We start from the raw sequence: 23,483 nt of genomic DNA on the forward strand, positions 1-23,483 counted from the left end.
CCGATCGGCCTTCCGCTCCGCCGACCGGCTGTGTCTACTTCTTTCACGACCAATTTGCTACCGGTCTGCGGCTTCCTCTTCATCCCTTCATCCTTGATGTTTGTAGATACTTCGGTCTGCCCCTTTCTCAGTTAGTCCCTAACTCCTTTCGCCTTTTGTGCGGGATAATTATCTTATTCCGCTTACATCGCATTCCCCTGACCCCTTCGATTTTCCACTTTTCTTATTACCCCAAGCTGTCCGATCAGCCGGGCACTTTCCTCTTACAAGCTCGATCGAGCTTGGTCTTTTTTGACAGGATGCCTTCCTCCAATAAGCATTGGAGAGAATACTTCTTCTTTGTCCACTTCCCCGACCGGCCTTCCTTCCAGACCACTTGGCAACTTTCGCTAGGGTCCCAACCTTCGTTCCCTCGCTACAAGAACACGCCCGCCTACTTGCTTGCTGCCTCCATGCTAGCTGGCCAGAAGTTCAACATTCACAAGCTGCTGGAGGAAGGGGTCTTGGCATTTTTCGGCCTTAGTCTGATCAGCCCAAATGAACCGATCGGCCTAGGTACACCATTAATTTACCTCTTTTCTCTTTATCTAACTGATTTCTTCCTTTATTTTGCAACTGACATCATGATGCGAGCGCGCTTGGTAGGGCAATCGAAGCTTACCGCTGCCGATGTTGACCAGGTAGTGGTTGAAGTCTTGGTCGAGCGGGGGTTTCAGCCGGAAGATCTCCCTGGACCGACATTGCCCGAACAGGGGCCCACTCAGGAGGTCGGCGGGGAGTCAAACCTGATGCCAGTGGGAGCAGCGGCAGCGGGAGTGCCGATCGCGGAGCTTCCGACAGACCATCTAGCCCCAGAAGAGGGCTCGCAATCGGAAGCGCCGCTTGAGAATATGCGCAAGAGGCGTCGAGCGAAGAAAGCCGCTTGCTTAGCGACTTCGGTGGCGAGGGTTGACGATCAGACCGGCGCTTCCGGTCAGATATTGTCGGAGGCCGCCAATATTTCTTCTGACCGGACGCCATCCGCCCCTCTCGTTGCCTCTCTTGCCACTAGTCTGCCGCCACTATCGGCCCAGGGCCGCATCTTAAGGTCAAACATCAACCCCGTGCCCTCTTCTTCCCGCGCGGGCCGATCAGCCTCTTCCCATTCGGCCACGACTCGCCGGAGACACGTCACAGCCACACTCCACCTTCCTACCGAAGATCTTTCAGCGCCGGGCAGCTCAGCCGATCAGACTGAACACCGGATTATTATTAGAGGCCATTTGGCCGAGATATGGGAAGATGCGCGCGCCCGGGCGGCGACCGCTCTTCCGGGTGTATTAACGAACAACTACACTAAGCAGATTACCGGCGTGAGTTTCTCTTATAGCTTCCATACCGCTTAATTTGGCCTTGTTTCTGATCTCTTTTCAATCACGACTTTCGTAGTTTTGGGTGGACGATCTGGCTATGAGCCAGAGACTCGCCTTTGTGGAGGATGAGTTGAAACGGCTGAAGGAAACCCCCGGCCAGTCGGGTACCACTCATGGTCTGAATAATACTCAGGTGGCTCAGCTGCAGGCTGACTTAGCCAAGAGTGAAGAGCTGGTAGCCGCCGAGCGGGGTAAGAGCACCGAGCAGGTCGGGTATATTGACCGACTCAAGAGAGAGATTTCCACCTTCGAGGGCAAAATCACTCTGGCCACCAACCGCAAGCAAAGGGCTATTGAGGATCTGGAGAAGAAAAATGTGGAAGCCCGGGCTCTCGAGCAGAAGTTAAAGCAGACAGAAGACAAGTTGAAAAATGTTGAAGGTCTATTAATGTCCGAACGACAAGCTCGTGAGTCGGAAGAGGCCACTTTGAGAAGTCAACTATCCGACAAGGACGCCGATCTTACGGTGGTGAAGGCAGATTTAGAGAGCGCCCGGTCGGCCTTGGAGGCCTATAAGGAAAGAGAGCCCAACCGATTCGAAGAGATGAAGGTGGCTTATATCCGGTCTGACACCTTCGTGGATAAGTTCGTTACCCGAGTTCTCCGACTCTTCGGCTGCGCCGTGGACAACATTTTCGATCAACTCAAGAAGAAGGGGTATCTGCCTGCCGATCTGCCAAGCACCATAATTGATCACAACCAGCTTAATGACTCTATCCCTGACGATGCCCTGGCCTATTTGGAGTGATCCTTTTAAAGGGTTTCTGTTCGCTTGGTTTGTTAAGTGCTTCTTTCAGTCGTACTAGTTGGCCATCGTGTGTACCCTGTTGGCCTAAATTTTTAAGACGTAACTTGCTTCTGTCTTATCTTTGACAATTTTCCTTGATATTTTGATCGTCCTTGAATATGATTAGGCGATCATCTTGTTCTTACTTGTCGCTCGATCATACGAGAGTTTAAGGTCGCTGCTCAACCGTCGATGACGTGAGGGTTTAAGGTCGCCGCTCGACCGTCGATGACGCGAGGGTTTAAGGTCGCCGCTCGACCGTCGATGACGCGAGGGTTTAATGTCGCCGCTCAACCGTCGATGACACGAGGGTTTAAGGTCGCCGCTCGACCGTCGATGACGCGTTTGATAAGAAGGAGTTAGGAGAGATCCCATTGTTTTCTTCCTGTGTCCAAGGAAACATATATTTATGCAAGTGTACATGAATTCACTCGCTCACCTCTCAGCCGACTCTGTAAGGTTGGAGGTGGTTTGCGCTCCACGGTCTCTCCAGCTTCCTTCCCTCCGCGTCCTCCAAGTAGTATGCACCCGACCGCAACCTTTCTGCTACTTTGAATGGGCCCGTCTATGGGGCTTCCAACTTTTTGACATCTCCGACCGGCTTGACCCTTTTCCAGACTAGGTCGCCCACTTGGAAAGATCTGGGGATTACCCGACAATTGTAGTTTTGCCGCATCCTTTGTCTGTATGCTGTCAGCCGGGCGGCCGCTTTATCGTGCGTCTCATCAACCATGTCAAGCTCTAACCGTCGCCTTTCCCCATTTTCTTCGTCATAGTGAAGCACCCGATCAGACTCAATCCCGACCTCGACCGGGACGACCGCCTCCCCTCCATATACTAAATGGAATGGCGTGAAGTCAGTCCCTTCCTTAGGAGTCATCCGTAGCGCCCATAACACACTGGGTAGCTCGTCCACCCAGCTGCCCCCCATGTGATCGAGCCAAGCGTGCAATGCCTTGAGGATTTCTCGATTGGTGACTTCAGCCTGTCCATTGCTCTGAGGGTATGCCACGGAGGTAAAAGCTTGTTGTATGTCGTAACCCGCACACCATTTCCCCAACTCTTGGCTCGTGAACTGTCTCCCATTATCTGAGACAAGTCGGCGTGATATGCTGAACTGACATATAATGTTCTGCCATAAAAACTTCTTGACCATGCTTTCCGTTATTCTTACCAGCGGTTCGGCTTCCACCCATTTTGAAAAATAATCAACGGCCACCAATAGGAACTTTCTCTGACCAGTCGCCATAGGAAAAGGGCCGACTATGTCCATTCTCCACTGGTCGAATGGGCACGCAACAGTGGACACTTACATTTCGGAGGTCGGTCGGTGGGTCAGATTATTGTACTTTTGGTAGGATAAGCAAGTGGCTACCAACTTGCTCACATCTTTCTGGAGTGTTGGCCAAAAATATCCTGCTAGGATAACTTTCTTTGCTAGTGATCGCCCACCCGGGTGTCCTCCATAAGAGCCCTGATGTACTTCTTGAAGGATATATTCAGCGTCCTCAGCACCCACACATTTGAGCAGAGGGCGTGAGAAAGCTTTTTTATACAATTGCTCACCCACCAGGTGAACCGAGCGGCTCTCCTTCTTAAGATCCGATCAACTTCGTGACCTCCTGGTAAGGCTCCTGACTGGAGGAACCTAATGATGGGTGTCCTCCAGTCTTCCGGAAGTGGTATCTCTCCTGACTGGTCAACGTGACCCACTAGAGAGACCTGCTCAATGGGGAAAGTGGCGATGATCGACGTCATCGCGCTAGCCAGCTTTGCCAGTTCGTCTGCCGCTTAGTTCTCCGATCAAGGAATTTTGTAAATAACGACCTTTTGGAAATTCGCCTTGAGCTTTTCGAAGGCGTCTGCATATAACCTGAGCCGAGCGCTATTGATCTCGAATGTTCCGTTCAATTGTTGGGCCGCCAATTGGGAATCCGAATGTAAGAGTACCTTGGTGGCCCCGACGTGCCGAGCGGCTTGGAGGCCAACTATGAGTGCTTCGTACTCGGCCTCGTTGTTGGTGGCTCGGTATTCCAATCGAATTGATAGATTCATTCGGTCTTCTTTTGGGAATATAAGTAGGATGCCTATGTTGGACCCCGTGGTAGTTTTGATGTGATCAACTAAGTTGGTTAGGTCCTGCTTTGTGTTTGATCCCTGTGTCTAAGTGTGCAGGAACTTAGGAGCGCAAAAAGTCGAGCGGAAGACGCAGCTAGCGAGAAGGACGACACGGGAAGGGAGCCGACGGGCTCGGTGCGTTCAAAGGATGAGAGAGCTGTGGAAGAGTACAACGGTGGGCGAGAAGAACGTGCGCGACGTTCGAGGGACGTGAAGCCGGGGAGGAAGGCTGCTCGAGGAGAAGACCGGGAATTGGGTTCGGGTGAGCCCTATTCCGGTTGGCGGCAATCACCCAAAAGATCGGAGCGTCGGAAGTCAAAACAAAGGAAGAATCAGGCTGGAAACCGAGCTCAAGGCGCCCTCAACAAGTAATGGGGGCGCCTCCAACTTGGAGGCGCCTTAAAGCTGGTTGAAGGCGCCTCCACCTTGGAGGTGCCTTCAACAAGGTTTAAGGCGCCTTAAGCCTGGTCAAAACGACCATTGAGCTGTGGATAGAGTTCTATCCGACCACTTACCTGGAGGCGCCTTGGACCCTTGTTGGAGGCACCTTGGACCCTCGGGATAGACTTTCCAGGGGCTATAAAAGGACCCCTGGGCCTAGGAATTAAACATCAACTCAAGCAATCAATACTGTAAGCAATTCCTAAGCAACTAGTGAGCTTCCAAAGTGTAAAAGGCTTCTCCGCCTTCAGAGAAAGAGATTTTTGTTAGTGCGTCTTTCATCGCCCTGGATTAACAACTCTCTTGGTTGTAACCAGGTTAAATTCTGTTTCTGATTTATTTTATGTCTCCTTAATTTAGTTGCTACTATTTTACTGCTACTTTTATTTTTTTGAGTTGAATTCCGAGGAGGGTATAGTTTTAATTTTTCAGGAGCAATTCACCCCCTCTTGCCTGCCTCCGCTGCACCTACAATTGGTATCAGAGCCAGACTGCCTCAGAAGGACTAACCGCTGACTGAAGCACAACGATCAAGATGATGACCGGAGCAAATATTCATCCTCCAAAGTTCGACGGAGATTTCGCCACATGGAAGCGAAAAATGGAGGTATTTTTCAAAACAGAATTTGATATACTTTTAATAATGAAATATGGATATGCAACGCCAAAAGATAAAGAAGAAAACACATGGAGCAAGAAGGAGTAAGCCGATTTCTGTTGGTTGCTACTCGGAAAACCTAGAGGTTCCACTGTACAAAAATTTGATACAAATGTCTGAACCTTTTCCTAGCTACCATGTGTTCTTTTAAATTAAATTTTGGATCGCCTGCGGAACTTAACACGTTTGATCCAAAACTTAATCTATTTGTTCTTTTAGGTTTTGACTTGGATCTCCTGCGAAACTTAACACGTTCGACCCAAGTCACCTTAAGTTATTAATTCCATTAAATATTAATTTCCATAATTGGTTCCCAGTACTGACGTGGCGAGGCACATGGCCTTCTTGGATATGGGAGCAACCACCACCGACTAGACAAAACCTTTTATGGAAAGCTAATATTTAATTTTCTAAAATAACTTTAGGTTAACCGAAAAGAACAATCAAATCACAAGGAAAAGAAAAATAAAAGAACACTATATCGAAAACTAATTCGAAACTCTAGAATCATATGCCTCTTGTATTTGGTATTATTTCCAAAAATAACTAGTATGATGCGGAAAGAAAAATTACTAGTTATACCTTTTAGAAAACCTCTTGATCTTCTACCGTATTCCTCTTCTAACCTCGGACGTTGTGTGGGCAACGATCTTCCGAGATGAGAACCACCAAGCACCTTCTTCTTCCTTACAAGTTTCGGCCATCAAAACTTCTCCTAGGATGAAGAGGTTCGGCCACCACCACCATGCTCCAAGGGATGCTAGAAAAGAGGCTTCTTTTCTCTCCTTCTTCTCCTTCTTAGATCCGGCCACCAAAGCTATCTCCACCATGAGAAGGTTTCAGCCACACAAAGGAGAGGAGAGGAAAGAAAGGGCCGGCCACACCCAAGGAGAAAAGAGAGGAAAAATAGAATAGAGTTATTCTCCATGAAGCCTCCTCTACCCCCTCTTTTATAATCCTTGGTCTTGACAAATAAGGAAAATTTAATAAAAACTTCCTTAATTCTTTTGCCATTGAAAAAGAAACTTTATTTAATTAAAAATAATTTTCTTCTCATCAATTCATATGGCCGGCCATATTAAAGCTACAAACAAGGAGAGTTTTAATTAATTAAAACTTCCTAATTTGTCTCTAGAAATTTATAAAAAATTTCTCCAATAATTTTCATCCCTTCATGATTGGTTAATAAAAAGGAAATTTTATAAATTAAAATCTTTCTTTTAAACATGTGGATAAAAAGAAAGTTATCTGTAAAAATTAAAATATCTTTTAATCTACAAATAAGGAAAGATATCAAATCTTTTCTTAATCTCTTGTAGAAACTTATAAAAGAGAGATTTCAAATTTTAAACTCTCTTTTAAACATGTAGATGATTTACAAATTAGGAAAGTTTTACCAAAAATTAAAACCATCCTTTTAAACTACAAATAAGGAAAGAGATTAATCTCTTCTCTTAATCTTTTGTAGAAAGCTATAAAAGGAAATTTTTAATTTTTAAACTCTCTTTTAAAATCATGATATCCACATAAGAAATAATTTTAATAAAAATCCTTTTTAATATTCTAGTGGCCAGCCACCTAAGCTTGGGACCCAAGCTTTGGCCGACCACCTACATGGCTCATCCACTTGGTCTTGGCCGGCCCTAGCTTGGGTTCCAAGCTAGCTTGGCCGGCCCCATTGGATGGGTAAGAATGTGGGTATGTGGTGGGTATAAATCTCTATATACTAGAGGCTACGATAGGGACCGAGAGGAGGAATTGGTTTTGGTCTCCCGATAAAATTAAGCATCCCGTGCTCGCCCCGAACACACAACTTAATTTTATTAATAATAATTCATTCCACTAAAGAACTATTATTGAACTACCGCACCAATCCCAAATTACATTTTGGGCTCCTTCTTATCATGAGTGTGTTAGTCTCCTTGTGTTTAAGATAACAAATGTCCACTAATTAAGTAAGTTACTGACAACTTACTTAATTAATATCTAGCTCCAAGAGTAGTACCACTCAACTTCATCATCATGTCGGACTTAAGTCCACCTGCAGGGTTTAACATGACAATCCTTATGAGCTCCTCTTGGGGACATTCTCAACCTAGATTACTAGGACACAGTTTCCTTATATAATCAACAACACACACTATAAGTGATATCATTTCCCAACTTATCGGGCTTATTGATCCATCGAACTAAATCTCACCCATTGATAAATTAAAGAAATAAATATCAAATATATGTGCTTGTTATTATATTAGGATTAAGAGCACACACTTCCATAATAACTGAGGTCTTTGTTCCTTTATAAAGTCAGTATAAAAGAAACGACCTCTAATGGTCCTACTCAATACACTCTTAGTGTACTAGTGTAATTATATAGTTAAGATAAACTAACACCTAATTACACTATGACCTTCCAATGGTTTGTTCCTTTCCATCATGGTCGTGAGCTACTTTTATAATTTATAAGGTACTGATAACATGATCTTCTGTATGTGACACCACACACCATGTTATCTACAATATAAATTAATTGAACAACTACATTTATCACAAATGTAGACATTTGACCAATGTGATTCTCATTTCTAGATAAATGTTTTATACCAAAAGCTAAGCTTTTAGTATACATTCTAACAATTTCGTCGCCTACGGAAAGACTGAGTTCCACCTACTCAGCGTTTTGCCGCCTCAGGAGGTAAATCGGATCGGAAGCTACGACTCCGCGAAAGATCTCTAGGAGAAATTCCTGGAGCTTCACGAAGGTACCTCCGAAGTAAAGCTAGCCAGGCGCGACATCCTCCGGACCCAGTTAACGAACCTCCGGATGAACCAAGGCGAGAAGGTAGCGTAACTACAAGCAAAGATCAAAGAGCTGATCACGCAACTAACCAATCTTGGAGAAGAAGTAACAAACCGGGACTCGATCCGATACGCGCTCAACACCTTCCCGAGAACTCAAGAATGGGCGTCCTTAGTAGATACGTACTACATCTCTAAAGACTTCGAGGTAAGTACTTTAGAAAATTTATTTTCAACTTTTGAACTTCACGAATCTCGAATTGCAGAGCCCATTGGAGTAGAAAAGACAAGTCAGAACATTGCTTTGAAGGCAAGAGCAAACAGTTCTGACTCCGAAGCCTCGATTGACAAAAATGAGGCTGCATTAATGGTAAGACGGTTTAATAAATTTTTTAAATCTAACAAATTTAGATCGCAGAAGCATGAGCGAAAAAAGAGAATAACTCGTTGCTACAACTGCAACGAAGAAGGGCACATCAAGGATGGCTGCCCGAAATTAAAGAGCAAGCAAAAGGAGAAGGCAAAGACCAAGTACAAGAAACCGAATCCTCCAAGCACAATAACCTGAAGGCCACTTGGTCAGACTCATCCTCCGAATCAGACGTCGAAGAATTCTCAGGGTTAGCTCTAATAGCTAACCATCAGCTGGAAGAAGAGTCAAGCTCAGAGATGAGTATCGATGAAGGGGGAGGAACATCAGAAGAGGAAAGCTGCAGTGAAAGGGGAGCCTCACCGAGTCAGGTAAGTCAGGTACGCAATCTAACCCCGACTCAGTCTTTTCGCTTTATTAAATCTCTTTCTAAAGACTTATTCGAATTAGAAAAAGAAAATAAAGAATTGAAAATGAAATTAGCCAGAGCATGTCCACTTAAGATGTACGATAGTATAAAATCAGAAAATGATAAATTAAAATTAGAAATTGAAATCTGATGCATGTTTAAATAAATTTCCAAAATCAAAAATTAGAATTCATGGAAAATTAAATTGGTACATTAGAAACCATCAGGGTCAACTTAGAAGAGTGCCCAAGAATTATATACCCCCTAAGTATCTGATTAATCCAATAGGAAGGAACCTCTATTGGGTTCCGAAATCTGTACTAAATTAATTTATTTAATTAAAGCTCTCAGAAGCAAAATTAAATGTTAAATTTCTTTATGAAGCTTTGTCTAAGGAAGTGGTTGTTGCTCCAATAACCAAGAAGGCCTAGTGCCTCGCCACGACCTGGAAGCTGAAATATTGAAATAAAATAATTAATTAACTTTCTGAAAAAGCATTAAACTAAAATTAAATAATGCTTTGAAAGTTTTTTTTAAAACGTTTTTTAAAATTAATTTTGACTTAGAAATTATTTCTGGAAAATTTTAAAAATTAATTTAACTTAGAAATTTCTTAGAATTTTTTTTAAAAATTCTAAAAATACAGTTAACTTAGAATTTTTTGTTTTATACTCTTACCCCGTTTTTGCTGTGATCAAAGGGGGAGAGATTAGTACAAGTTTAGGGGGAGTTAAGAAAATTAAAATTTTTAATTATTTTTCTACACTGTGTTGCAATTTTATTTATTGCAAGCTTATGCTTAATATGTTTGTTTAGTAATTTTTCTTTAAAATTACTTTTTGTGTCTGTTTTTACCCTAACTTGAACTTGGATTGATGCACATCAAAAAGGGGGAGATTGTTGGACCCCGTGGTAGTTTTGATGTGATCAACCAAGTTGGTTAGGTCCTGCTTTGTGTTTGATCCCTATGTCTAAGTGTGCAGAAACTTATGAGCGCAGGAAGTTGAGCGGAAGACGTAGCTAGCGAGAAGGACGACACGGGAAAGGAGCCGACGGGCTCGGTGCGTCCGAAAGACGAGAGAGCTACGAAAGAGTACACCGGTGGACGAGAAGAACGTGCGCAGCGTTCGAGGGACGTGAAGCCGGGGAGGAAGGCTGCTCGAGGAGAAGACCGGGAATTGGGTTCGGGTGAGCCCTATTCCGGTTGGCCGCAATCACCAAAAGATCGGAGCGTCGGAAGTCAAAACAAAGGAAGAATCAGGCTGGAAACCGAGCTCAAGGCGCCCTCAACAAGTAATGGGGGCGCCTCCAACTTGGAGGCGCCTTAAAGCTTGTTGAAGGAGCCTCCACCTTGGAGGTGCCTTCAACAAGGTTTAAGGCGCCTTAAGCCTGGTCAAAACGACCGTTGAGCTGTGGATAGAGTTCTATCCGACCACTTACCTGGAGGCGCCTTGGACCCTTGTTGGAGGCACCTTGGACCCTCGGGATAGACTTTCCAGGGGCTATAAAAGGACCCCTGGGCCTAGGAATTAAACATCAACTCAAGCAATCAATACTGTAAGCAATTCCTAAGCAACTAGTGAGCTTCCAAAGTGTAAAAGGCTTCTCCGCCTTTAGAGAAGGAGATTTTTGTTAGTGCGTCTTTCATCGCCCTGGATTAATAACTCTCTTGGTTGTAACCAGGTTAAATTATGCTTCTGATTTATTTTCTGTCTCCTTAATTTAGTTGCTATTATTTTATTGCTGCTTTTAGTTGAATTTCGATGAGGGTATAGTTTTAATTTTTCAGGAGCAATTCACCCCCTCTTGCCGGCCTCCGCTGCACCTACAGCCTATTCCACTACTTGGTCGGGCGGACGAACCATCCACGTATACCCTCCATGCGGACTCTGGCTCAGGGTCCGGTACTTCTGTGATGAAATCCGCCAACGCCTGCACTCTTATAGCCGATCGGGGTCGGTATTGGATGTCGAACTCACTGAGCTCAGTGGTCCATTTGATTAACCGGCCAGATGCTTCAGGGTTGAGCAGGACACGATCCAAGGCGCTATTGGTCATCACAATTATAGAGTGAGCCAGGAAATAGGGTCGAAGTCTCCGGGCGGCGAGAATCAGGGCATAAGCGAGCTTCTCAAGACCTGTATAGCGAGATTCAACATCTTTCAATATATGGCTCAAAAAATACACCAGTTACTGCTTTCCCCCTTTCTCAATGATTAACGCTGAACCGATAACATGCTCAGTCGATGATAAATAAATTAAAAGCGGCTCCCCCACAGCTGGCTTGGCTAAGATGGACAAGGAGCTAAGATATTGTTTGAGTTCCTCGAACGCCTTGTCACACTCGCCATCCCACTGGAACTTGGTCGCTCGCCTCAGAATCTTGAAAAATGTCATGCTCCGGTCAGCTGATTTAGATATAAACTTTGATAGCACCGTGATCCTTCCAGTCAGTCTTTGTACTTCCTTCAGGTTGCGAGGCGGTGCCATGTCTTGGAGAGCTTTTACTTTACTGGGGTTCGCTTTGATTCCCCGTTCGGTGACTATATAGCCCAGAAATCGTCCTCCTTTAGCGCCGAACAGGCACTTGATTGGGTTGAGCTTGATTCCGTAATTTCGTAGTGTCTGGCATGTTTCTTCCATATCTGCACATAGATCAACAGATCAGAGTGACTTAATAAGTATATCGTCAACTTATACCTCCAAATTCCGTCCGATCTGCTTCCGGAACACCTTGTTCATCAATCTCTGATAGGTAGTGCCTGCGTTCTTTAATCCGAACGACATGACCTTATAACAGAACGTCCAATCAGCCGTGACGAAATTGACTTTCTCTTGGTCTTCGCCCGCGAGTGGCACCTGGTGATAGCCTTGATAGGCATCGAGCATGCAGATTAGCTCGCATCCGACCGTCGAGTCCACCATCTGGTCTATCCTTGGCAGCGGATAAGAGTCCTTGGGGCAGACCTTGTTTAAATCCCTGAAATCAATGCACACTCGCCATTTATTACCTGGCTTGGAAACCAGCACTACATTGGCGAGCTAGGTTGGAGATTGAATTTCCTTGATGTGCCCGACCTCTAGTAGCTTTTCTACCTCGGCCCGGATAATTAGATCTTGCTCAGCGCTAAAGTCACGCTTCCTTTGCTTGATCGGTCAGGCGTCTGGCCGAACGTGCAGCTTATGCAGTGCCACACTTGGATCGGCCCCGGGCAGCTCGTGCGCCGACCAGGCAAACACATCGTGGTTCCTTTGAAGGCAGGCGACCAGCTCCTCCTTTTGCGGGCCGGTCAGATCGGATGCTATAAAAGTAGTAGCCTCAGGCCGGCTCGGATGTATTTGTACCTCCTCCTTGTTGTCGTATACCAGTGGGGGCAGCTTTTCTCTGATGGCGTTTACTTCCAATCGGGGGCATTTCCTGGCGGCTTTAGCGTCCGCCTTGACCATCTCCACATAACACCGGCGGACCGCCACCTGGTCTCCTCGAACTTCGCTTACCAGATTCCCCACCGGGAATTTGATCTTCTGGCAGTAGGTCGATACCACCGCTCGAAATTCGTTTAGGGTCGGTCGGCCCAATACCACGTTGTACGCCGAGGGCGCATCTACCACGATAAAATTCGTGGTGCGCGTCCTAATTAGGGGTTCCTCTCCAAGCGAGACGACTAGCCTCGTCTGCCCGATTGGCGAGACTTCATTGTCGGTGAAGCCGTACAGTGGTGTTGCCATGGGCAGGAGTTCAACCCGATCAATCTGCAATAAATCAAATGCTTGTTTGAAAATAATGTTTACCGAACTCCCTGTGTCGATGAAAGTCCGGCGTATGGTGTAATTTGCGATCACCGCCTTGATGATCAGTGCGTCATCATGAGGGATCTCTATCCCTTCCAAGTCTTTAGGGCCGAAGCTGATCTTGGGCCCCTCTGCCTTTTCCTTGCTGCATCCTACTGCGTAGATGGTTAGCTGCCCCGCGTGGCCCTTCCGGGCTCGGTTGGAATCTCCCCCGGTCGGGCCACCTGAGATCATCCCAATTTCTCCACGGGAGGTGTTCCTTCTGTTCTCCTCTTCTCGCGTCGCATGTCTGTTCCGATCAACTAAGGCGCGAGTAGGGCTTCTTTCTCAGGGATGGTGTTCCCGTGGCTCATGAGCCTTTCGACCCTCGATTTTTCGGTCGATTTGGGGCTCGGGCTGCCGATCCGGCGTGGGCGACCAACGTCTATACTCCTTTGGCGCGGGTTGATGCCCATTAGAGTCGCCTCGACACTCCCACGTGTTGTGCGTCCCTGATTGATGGAACTTACAGAACATCGGGGTCCACTTTTTGCCTTTCTTGAGCTGGGTGGCCTCCATATGGACTGCATGCGTTCTCGGCTCCGGATACGGTTGCGACCCTGTGGCCCGAGGACCGATTGGAGGCTGGTGGTTGCTGGGTCTCCTTCGATCGGCCGCAAGTTGGGGTTCGGCAGGCGCCTCTTTCCTTCAGGCTGCTTGTGCTTCTTCCACGTTGATGTACTCCGTGACCTTCTTTTGGAGATGAGCGAAATCTTTCGGGGGTCTGCGGATGAGGGATCGAAAGAACTCACCCTCTACGAGCCCCTGAGTGAAAGCGTTTACCAGCACTTCCGATGAGACTGCTGGTATGCTCATCGCCATCTGGTTAAATCGTTGGATGTACGCCCTAAGTGCTTCTCGGGGACCTTGCTTCAGTGAAAACAAGTTGACGCTCGTTTTCTGATGTCGGCGGCTACTCGCGAAGTGGTGCAGGAAAGCGGCCCAGAAATCCTTGAAGCTACGTATGGACCCGGTCGGTAACCTGGTGAACCACCGTTGAGCTGGTCCTGAAAGCGTTGTCAAGAATACCCTGCACTTCACTCCATCGGTGTACTGGTGCAGAGTGGCTGCGTTGTCGAACTTGGCCAAGTGATCATCTGAATCGGCACTCCCATTGTACCCCCCAATCGCCAATGGGGTGTAGTGGCGAGGTAAGGGATCCTCCATGATTCCTCGCGAGAACTGGTCGTTGATCCGCTCGGGCGAGTCCCCTTCTCGTGGCGCTTTTCCCTTCCTCGCATCCCTTTCGAGCGCCTCATCCGACGAGGAACCCCGGTCTCGGCGGGCTCTGCCTCCTTCCTCTGAGGGTGTTCTAAACAATGCTCGGTGAAAAGGAATCAGCGCGTTTGGTACTGGAACGGTCGTGTTTGATCTCTTGCCTATGCCTGGGTGGGCTATGGGTTCAGCTCCACGACCAGGATCTCCAGGCTGATCGGATCTTGAGATGGCTGGATCCTGTGCTGGTCGGTCGGCTAGCATTCGTTGTGCTGTTCCATTGCTTTTGCCACTCCGGCTTGGATCAACCTCTCCAACTCTTTTGTCGTCAGCGTTACGGTCGTTGATCGTCCGGTGTCTTCCATCCTCTGCTTCTGGGTTCAGGTTGAAGTTCCCACAGACGGCGCCAATTTGATCCCGCCTTGAAGCTGAGTAGACGGCCACCGGGTAATACCGTGACGTGGGTCTTCGTCTGCGATGAAAGTGCTCCGCTCCTGCAATCACAAGTCGTTAGTGCCAAGCCGGGAAGGGGTTCCCGGCGACGGCCCTCCAACGATCAAGTCACACAACAGTCGAAGAAGAAAATAGTAAGTAAAGAAGTGAATAGTGGTGCCTCAAAGACGTCTGCGCCTACCTCCGCGTAGGGCTGTAAACAAGCCGAGCCGAGCCAAGCTTTGGGGTGTTCAAGCTTGTTTGATAAGATAACCGAGCCGAGCTGAGCCGAGCTTAAAATGAACCAAGCTTTTGAAATGAGTGTTCAAGCTTGGCTTGGTTTATTTTTTATGAGCTTGAGCTTGTTTGAAGCTTGGCTTGAGCTTGGTTCGTTTAGATGTTATCAAGCTCTCAATTCAAGCTTGGCTTGAGCTTAGCTTGAGCTTGGTTTGTTTAGATGTTATCAAGCTCTCAATTCAAGCTTGTTTGAAACTTTTAATTGTTTGATTAGTTATTAATATTGATAATTTAAATTTATTTATTTATTTTATTATTTATTTATCATATTGAAAAGAGTTTTACTAATAAATATGGTTCGTGAACATTGTTCACGAACGTTGTTCGCGAACATTGTTCACGAACGTTGTTCACGAATGTTGTTCACGAACATTAACGAGCTGAACACATATGTGTTCAAGTTTGTTTGTTTAGCTTAACGAACTGTTCAAACTTGTTTGTTTAATTAATCTTATGTATATTGAACGAACATAAACAAGCTCTTATCAAGCCGAACACCAAGCTTGTTCACGAACGCTTGGTTCATTTATAGCCCTACCTCCGCGGATGGCCACCTCTCCCCTTATATAGAGCCTCGGCGGGCTGACTGTACACTTCCCGGGCAGACGCGCATTCCCAAAATTTCCCCAAAAGCTAATATCGAGAAAGGGTCCCTAACGTCTTACTATAACGGGGCGAACGCATCTTTGTCAAAGCGGCGAAATCTTCTCCCGTACGATTTTCTGTCCATCAGCGTCGTCGGCCAGCGACATTGACTCCCAAAAAGATGTTGGAACGTATCCCCCGTCTAATTTGTCGGCCGCTAGTCTGATTGAACTTCCCTTGATCGTCCTGACCAGCCAATTCCCTGACCCCTTACAAATATATCAGATCTGAACGGCGTGAATGACTTTGGTTTCAGTGCGCTGCGGGCTAACCCAACCCTTCTTGAATTCTTATGGTCGATCGGTGAATTCTTCCGACCGATCGGCCTGTATGGACTTCCGATCGGTTAGTCCTTTAGCTGGGCACATCTTGGTTTTGACGCTCACCTGAGCGTTGTACTTCCTGGGAGGGGGCCCTCCTATATTATCATCAGATCAATCCCAAATCAGTAATTCAAAATCTTCTTTTATCTTGTAAATCCTGGAAAAGTATAAAGGTAGAGCATCTGATGTAAAACCTAGAAGGGGCGGTGAAACGGTGATAGGGTTCTGCTACGGGTGTGCGTGCGTATGAGAGAGTTAGAACATCATTGAAAAGGTGAGAAAAGAAAATAAGAGAGAGATGTGTAGAGTTAACAGTCTATAGAAATCTAAGGGTGAGTAGATGATTTTATATATATATATTTACTAATCATATATGATGGTTAAAAGTTGTATGTTATAAAGTTTGTACTAATAAATTCTAAAAGAATTCATGAAAATATTTTGAAAGCTTGGATACAACAGATTTTTATAGGATTTTAAAAGGTTAAATTTAAATATAACATGACTTTTAAAACTCTATAAAAATATAAGTTGGGTATCATTATATTTTTTTGGAGTTTATAAAAATTTAAATTAAATAGATTAGACTTTTAAAATTTATAAAAGTTATTGAAAGTACTTAAAAGTCGAATACACCGACCGATAGAATCCAACGGAGAAAATAATTATTACGGTGAATTGGAGTCGAATTAACTAAATTTTGGTCGAAGCCAGTTCAGGTTCGAACCGGGTCAGCCTCGTAATCGAACATGAAGTCTGCGTACCCTGCCGAATCGGACCTTGCCCCGTTCTGTCAATGGAGGCGTGGGACTCTCACGACGAGGAGGAAGAACGGGAGGAGGAGGAGCTCGATTTCTTCGACGCCCTCGAATTTTTACCTGAGCAAGACGAGGTATTCCTCTCCGATTCCCCTCCGCATCTTGGATTGGATTCGCCGTCCGGGAAGCGGTGGAAGACGTTGCTCCCATTGGAAGGCCAGGGATCGGATTCGGAATCTTCCACGTCTTCTTCCATCACCTCAGAAAAAGTTGCTAATGGAGGAGGAGACGGACGAGAGGAAGTTCCTGCTCAGTCCGGAGCTACAGCCCCTGCCCGTCCAGCTGACTCCGAGGAAAATGGTGCCCGATCGCAGCCGCGAAGGGGCTTCTTGGAATCCTCGGTCGACGTCGTGATTAAATCTGTCTTCTTTCAGTTCAGCCTGCTAATTGGCTTCGCTAAATTGTCCTTTTGCGTACTGTTTTGCCCTTTCTATTTCTTTCTCGATCCTTTCGGCCTTCTTCGCCGGGCAAGTGATGCAGCAAGGCGGAGGATTTTTAGATTGTTCAAGGATTTCCTCTATAAAATTCACCCTTTTTGGGTTGGGAGACTGATCGAGCCACAGGAGGCTGTGAAATTGCTGGTGAGGTTGGCATGGGGTTGCTTCTGGTCACTATACGTCTGTTTCATTTTGTTTGCGCTTTTGGCAGCCTCATCTTTGGCAACGTTTCTGGCCATGCGTAGGGTAGTGGAAGCTCCAGTATCCATGACTGAGGAATTGAGTTTTGATTACGCTAAGCCTATCCCTGAAGCTCTTGTACCTGTAACTACATCAGATGGTTGCTTTGGTTCTGGTGAAACAATTGATGTTGTAGGCCATGAATTTAGGCGGCTTGTTTCTCCTAATAAAAAACTACAGCTAACCATTTCATTGAAATTACCAGAATCAGATTACAACAGAAAGCTTGGAGTCTTCCAGGTATTTAATCCTCCATATTAAAGGCCGTTTTAACTCCACCTTTGGTTCTTTCTGCATGCTGCTTGATGTATTTTTTTCCTATGTTGTTTGCTTATGTTCTATCTTTTTCTCAAGATGGTTTTGATAATTTTGCATTGTTTTCATACTGTTCTATTATCCAGGTATGCTTCGTGTAAAACACCCTAGCATAGTCAGTAATTGCCTTCCCATTATGCTACACAATCTGTCAAGTTTATGTTGTTGAGGCAGAGTCCCACAATCACCTTAACTGCCCCCTATTTACAGTAAAAGTGATATACTGCATGATCAAAGCATTCTAAATTAATACAGATGTCAGTTACCTTATTCATCTAAATGTTCGTAGCATGCATTTACTTATCAGTCCTCTTCTATATGGTAAATTTTACTGTCCTGTTGAAACGATCCACAATCTTGTGTAGCACTAGAGCATTCCACTCACTATCAAAACACTCAGTGATAAGCTTTACATTTTTTTTTTATGAAGGTAAATACTTATATAAAGAGATGCAAGATATGCAATGCTGCCCTTGGATAACTACTCACAAAGTGTCAGATCGGAATAGATGTCCAAGGAGTGATATATATGTACTTGTATCTTCTTAAAAGTACGCGACAAACTCCCTCAAACATGCTTCGGTTCCTTGCCATAGTGGATCATAGATGACATGGCAAGGTGCTGAGCCTTCACCAAATTGCTGGTCCCCGGTAGCAATAAGCTTTACATGATTGTTTATGGGCATGCATTATTATGTTCCATTGGCAGTCAGAGTTAACACTATTGCTAGTTGCTCTATCATTTATTGCTCTTTAGATGCTCATGAAATACAAGAATAAACATAGTTCTTTATGCAGGATACTTACTGATAGAAAGAATAAAAGAACTGACCTCAGTAATTGAGATTGAGCATCTAGAAGAAAAGAACTGACCTCAGTAATTGATACTTAGCATCTTTTGTTTATTTAACATGTACTGGAGAAATAATGGTTAACACTGCCACTATTGAGTCATATCTGAAGCGCTTAGATGCTATTTGCCACATTTACAGTTGAAGCTCAACCTCCAACGCCAAAAGTACCAATCTGTATTGTATTTGATTTCTTCACCATCAATTAGGGGACGTTTGGTTCTTTCCTAAGAATAGGAATCGGAATGGGAATCATTGTATTGTGGAATGGGAATGGGTATGAGCATGGATATCACTCTTAAAAGCAATGTTTGGTTAGTTGTATATCTTCTATCGGAATAAATCAAAGTTTCTTTTTTTACCCTTAAAGGAAAATAAGAGAAAAAATTAGATGTGAGAGAAAGATGAATGTGAGAGAAAAATATGATAAAAGAGAATGATGAGAGAGAAAGTATTATGAGAGAGAAAGTGTGATAAGAAAGAATGAAGAGAGAGAAAGTGTGATGAGAGAAAATGAAAAAAGAGAGTGTGATTGGAGAGAGCATGATGAGAGAAAATATGATGTGAGAGAAAGTATGATAGGAGAGGATGAAGAGAGAGAAAATATAGTGAGAAAAAAATGAGGAGAGAGAGTGTGATGAGAGAGATTGAGGAGAGAGAAAGTATGGTGAGAGAAAAAAGAACAGTGAATATGATGGGAGAGATTGAGGAGCGAGAAAGTATGATGAGAGAGAAAGTGTGTTAAGGAAAAAAGGAGTAAGTGTGATAAGAGAGATTGAGGAGAGAGAAAGTATGATGAGAGAGAAAGTGCGTTGAGAAAAAAAGGAGAAAGTGTGATAAGAGAGATTGAGGAGAGAGAAAGTATGATGAGAGAGAAAGTGTGATGAGAAAAAAGAGAAAAGAGAGTGTGATGGGAGAGATTGAGGAGAGAGAAAGTATGATGAGAGAGAAAGTGTGATGAGGAACAAAAGAAGGAAGAGAGTGCGATGGAAGAAATTGAGGAGAGAGAAAGTATGATGAGAGAGAAAGTGTAATGAGAGAAAAAAATGAAAGAGAGTGTGATAGGAGAGATTAAGGAGAGAGAAAGTGTGTGATAAAATGATGAGAGAGAAAATATAATGAGAGAGAATAAGGAGAGATAAGTGATATGAAAGAAAAAATAAATAAATATATTTTGATATTTGATATTAATGGAGAAAATTTTAGTTTTAAGTCAAGGGTATTTTTGGAATAAGGGAATATTTTGATTGATGAAAATAGGGTAATGACTCATTGAAGGGGAGGTACATGGGAATGAGTCATTACCCAATTTCAAGGATTCATTCCCTTATTTGTATTTCTATTCCTATAATCCAAACATTAACAATAGGAATCAATGATTCTCATTCCCATTCCCTACTCCTATTACCCTAAACCAAACGCCCCCTTAGTTTACTCACTTAGGCCAATATTATGGAATGGACCAAATAGAAGTATTCATGCAAGGTTTAAATGTTTTTATGTATTACAAAAGTCTGCTTTGATGTAATTAGAGAAAGAATTGCGAAGATAGATAGTATTATTCAAATGGATAGAAGGGGGTTGGTAAGATATCTGGTATTGCTATTCACTGAAGTGTTATTAGGTTTTTTCATAGAAGTAATATGAATTCTTCTTTCTGGTAAAACAACTGTTTGTTAATCATTTGAGTGATTACATCATTGATCACTTGATGAACCCAGTGCCAAAGATTGGTTAAACAGTTTTCTTCAGACAAAGTTTAGAGATGTGAATTAGGATGTTGTCCATCAGTATTGAATTATCATGTTATTGATGGGTAATAATGAAGCTAAGTTTTGCATATTACAAATCTAGCTTGTTACAAATATAGTCCACTCTAGGCCCCTTAGTGGTTTGGTTAACAATTCTGCTAATCGGTCATTAGAATCAATCAATCTTTATATCTTTTTGTTCCGTCATGAAATACAAATTTGAGTATATATGCATTGTAACTTGATTCTCTTTTGGTGCTGCTAAAGCATATTCTATCTTAGTCATTAGATGTTGAATTCAAATGAGCACACATGTTGCCTAGACCATTGCTGGATATTCTGCCTCTGCACTTTGACCTTGCTACTATTATGTGCTTCTTACTTTTCTAGAAAGTAAGGGTATCTCCTACGAGGACATAATAACTAGATTTAGATCGTTTTTCTCCTGCCTAATTTGCATTGGAGTTGCCTACAATCTGAAGTTGTCTTCAAGTACTTTAAAATAATTCAAATAATTCTCCCTGCAATCTGCATCACTCTGAAATCTCCTCACCAAGAGGACATAATCTCTTTTTGCATTTGATTCGTCAGATACTGTCTCTGATACAGGCCAAGGACCCAATTCCTTTTTGTGACTCTTAGAACAGGCAGACCCCAATTCCTGTTTCTGGAGCTCTTGTGGCACAAAGAGGGTGAAACAACACGGAGGCACTGAGCAATGCGTTGCTTCGATTGTGGAGTGGGAGCCGATGCTTGTGGGCTGAGAAGGTGCTGAATCTGGCACTGGTTGAGGAGGTAGACCGTAGACACTGACTGAGGAGGGGAACCATGTTAGAGAGGAGAGGTGATGAGCCAAGAGATAGAGTGAATGGGGGGAAACCATGTTAGAGAGGAGAGGTAGTGAGCCAAGAGATAGAGTGAATGCGCAGATGCTTGATGCATGACAGATTATGGGGAGAAGAATGGATTTGATATTAGATTAAAGGGAAGTGTTTCTAATTGGATACCCTAAGTAGCTTCCTCTCTACCTATTTATAAGTTATTATTGAATAAGACATAGCATACCCTCCATTACTTCATAATTACATATGGGTTCATAATAACCATAATCCTTTGTCATGGTTCATGTGTAATTTGTATCGGACCCTAAATGTATTCGGTTCATGTTCAGGTCAGAGTGGAACTACTAACTTCAGATGGCAAAGTCACATCTAGTTCAAGACATCCATGCTTGCTTCGCTTCAAGAGCTCTCAGATTCACTTCTTGCAGACATTCCTTAAATCCTTATTTCTATTAGCAGGCTACTCGGACGAATCACAAGTTCTTAAGCTACCAATGAAAGGACTCACTGAAGGAACTAAACCAACTACGTGCATTAGGGTGTCTCTAGAACAGAGAGCAGAGTATAGGGATGGTGCTGGTATTCCTGAGATTTATTCTGCATCCATGAAACTTGAATCCGAGCTTCCTCTTGTCAAGAGAATTCTATGGAACTGGAAGATCACTGTGTTCGTCTGGACTACCATGGTCGTGTTTATCCTGCTCTTGCTCGCTGTACTTGTATGTTGCAGATCGATTTTAACTCCTGGAGCAAGGCGTGGTGGCGGTGGCCCGGGTGGTTAAATATTCATTTGCTAGTGTTTTCGACTGCTCGGTTATGGGGCTAGCCTCCAATTCCAGCTAACAATAATGGTTATGCAAGTAACTTGGTCAGGTCGACAATTTCAAACACTCATTGGCATCTGGTATCCCCTCCAACTCACTCTTATGTTATGTATGATAGTTTATTACTTGCATAATTTTGTATTGTTCATTGAAGAAATTAAGTTGCATTTGTTCTACATTTCCATCCAACGAAGAGCTTAAGATGGTCATTAACATAGTTTATTAGTAGCTAAACAGAGTTATTTTGTGTCTAATAAACGAAGAAAAGTATCTTAGCTAATATTATTATGAACGCTTAAATATCTTCACCTTTGGAGTGAGATCACTCCAGCAGACAAATTACAGGACCAAATTGTGAAAAAACAATATTGAAATTACGGCTTTTTACTAAAACACACAGGTAGATGTCAGAATCTTAATTTAGTACCTAACTCTGTAATGCTTAAATCACATAGTGTATTTCTAAAATACCTTTCCTCTTTCTTTTTAAGAAAATTGACCGATTGACTTAGAAAATTCTGAATAATTTTAAATCAAAATATATTTTTATCATTAGATCCAAATTAGAGCAATGAATTAAATTAAGATCATATCTCTAAAATTCTTATTCTACCTATTTAAAAATTCAGATTCTCAATTTTAAAAGTATATTGATTTTGATTTAAAGTGATTTGGAATTCTCTAGATCTCTTAGTTAGTCTCGTCTGAAATTAACTTGATGAATCTATATTATTCAAAAATTTGATATTTTTTGAATCAAGAGAGCCTTAAGACTCATCGGGGATGTGGATTAGTGAGTATCATTGTTCTAAGTTTTATATTAAACTTAAAATAAATTTTATTAAATTTTTATAAGTTTAAGAATTTACTGTTCTATCTATGCTATCAAATTTAGATTCATTGGCATAATAAACATTAAAGGGGCTTTAACAAGTATATTGGTTTTGGTTTTAAGAGATTTAAACTTTTCTAGTTTCGATTAGTTTCAGACAAAATTAATTTGGGAGAAAAGGTAGAGTTATTTCTGAAATATGTTAAGAAATTATGAAAATTAGGTGCGTGAAATGAGAGTCTGTCGGGTGAAATTACTGATGTCAATTCAAACCACCTCGACTTCACTTCATAATGTGGATGACCCGTCTATGTTCTCACAAGTCACACATGCATTAATTAAGCAGCTTAATAAATGGAAGGAACCTCTTCAATAATTTCCCATCCCAGGTCATCATCACACACTGTCCACGTCATCATCGCGTAATAAAACCTTTTTCCCCTCTATTTTTTTTAATAAACTAAGGAAATTTGCTGAACCAATACAGAAAATATTTATAATGTTTTTTGGAGGGAAGAAAAAATAAGGAAATTTGGATTTTAAATTTTTATTTATAATAATAATAATAATTTAGATAATTTTAATTTATCTATGTTCTTCATTTTCACTAAAGAGATAGAGAAAAATAAAAAAGCAGTTGGAAGATTCCTTCTGCTGTCTCTCTCCTCCCTCGTAGGAAATACAATTCAAAACTTGGAAAAAATATAGAATATAGTTGAAAAATTAAAATTATCGCTTCAATAAATCGCAAAAAAAAGAATTAAATTTTAACCCATATATTAAAGAAGAGAATATGTAAAAATTTATTGTAGATTTGTGTCTTAATCCTAAAAAAA

General features: G+C 43.1%; 1 protein-coding gene across 2 annotated transcripts; it reads left to right on the plus strand.

Moving 5' to 3' along the window:
• The first annotated feature begins 16,491 nt into the window (after window positions 1-16,491).
• On the plus strand, window positions 16,492-22,032 carry LOC121972423 (seipin-2-like). 2 transcript variants are annotated; one of them, XM_042524099.1, is made up of 2 exons: window positions 16,492-17,472; window positions 17,978-18,693. In XM_042524099.1, the coding sequence occupies exons 1-2, from the start codon at window positions 16,534-16,536 to the stop codon at window positions 18,026-18,028; spliced, it is 990 nt and encodes a 329-aa protein (XP_042380033.1). In that variant the 5' UTR covers window positions 16,492-16,533; the 3' UTR covers window positions 18,029-18,693. The 2 variants fall into 2 exon arrangements, with proteins under 2 accessions (XP_042380033.1, XP_042380030.1); XM_042524096.1 differs by lacking the exon at window positions 17,978-18,693 and adding an exon at window positions 21,321-22,032 and having other exon boundaries at window positions 16,494-17,472.
• Window positions 22,033-23,483: the final 1,451 nt, after the last annotated feature.

The sequence above is a fragment of the Zingiber officinale genome, chromosome 1B, assembly GCF_018446385.1.
Source record: "Zingiber officinale cultivar Zhangliang chromosome 1B, Zo_v1.1, whole genome shotgun sequence".
NCBI lineage: Eukaryota > Viridiplantae > Streptophyta > Magnoliopsida > Zingiberales > Zingiberaceae > Zingiber > Zingiber officinale.

Bases quoted from the DNA above. Each gene is read 5' to 3' on its own strand.
- LOC121972423 (XM_042524096.1), top strand. From the start codon at position 16,534: ATGGAGGCGTGGGACTCTCACGACGAGGAGGAAGAACGGGAGGAGGAG. The intron at 17,473-21,320 runs GTATTTAATCCT...GTTCATGTTCAG, and splicing joins GAAAGCTTGGAGTCTTCCAG to GTCAGAGTGGAACTACTAAC.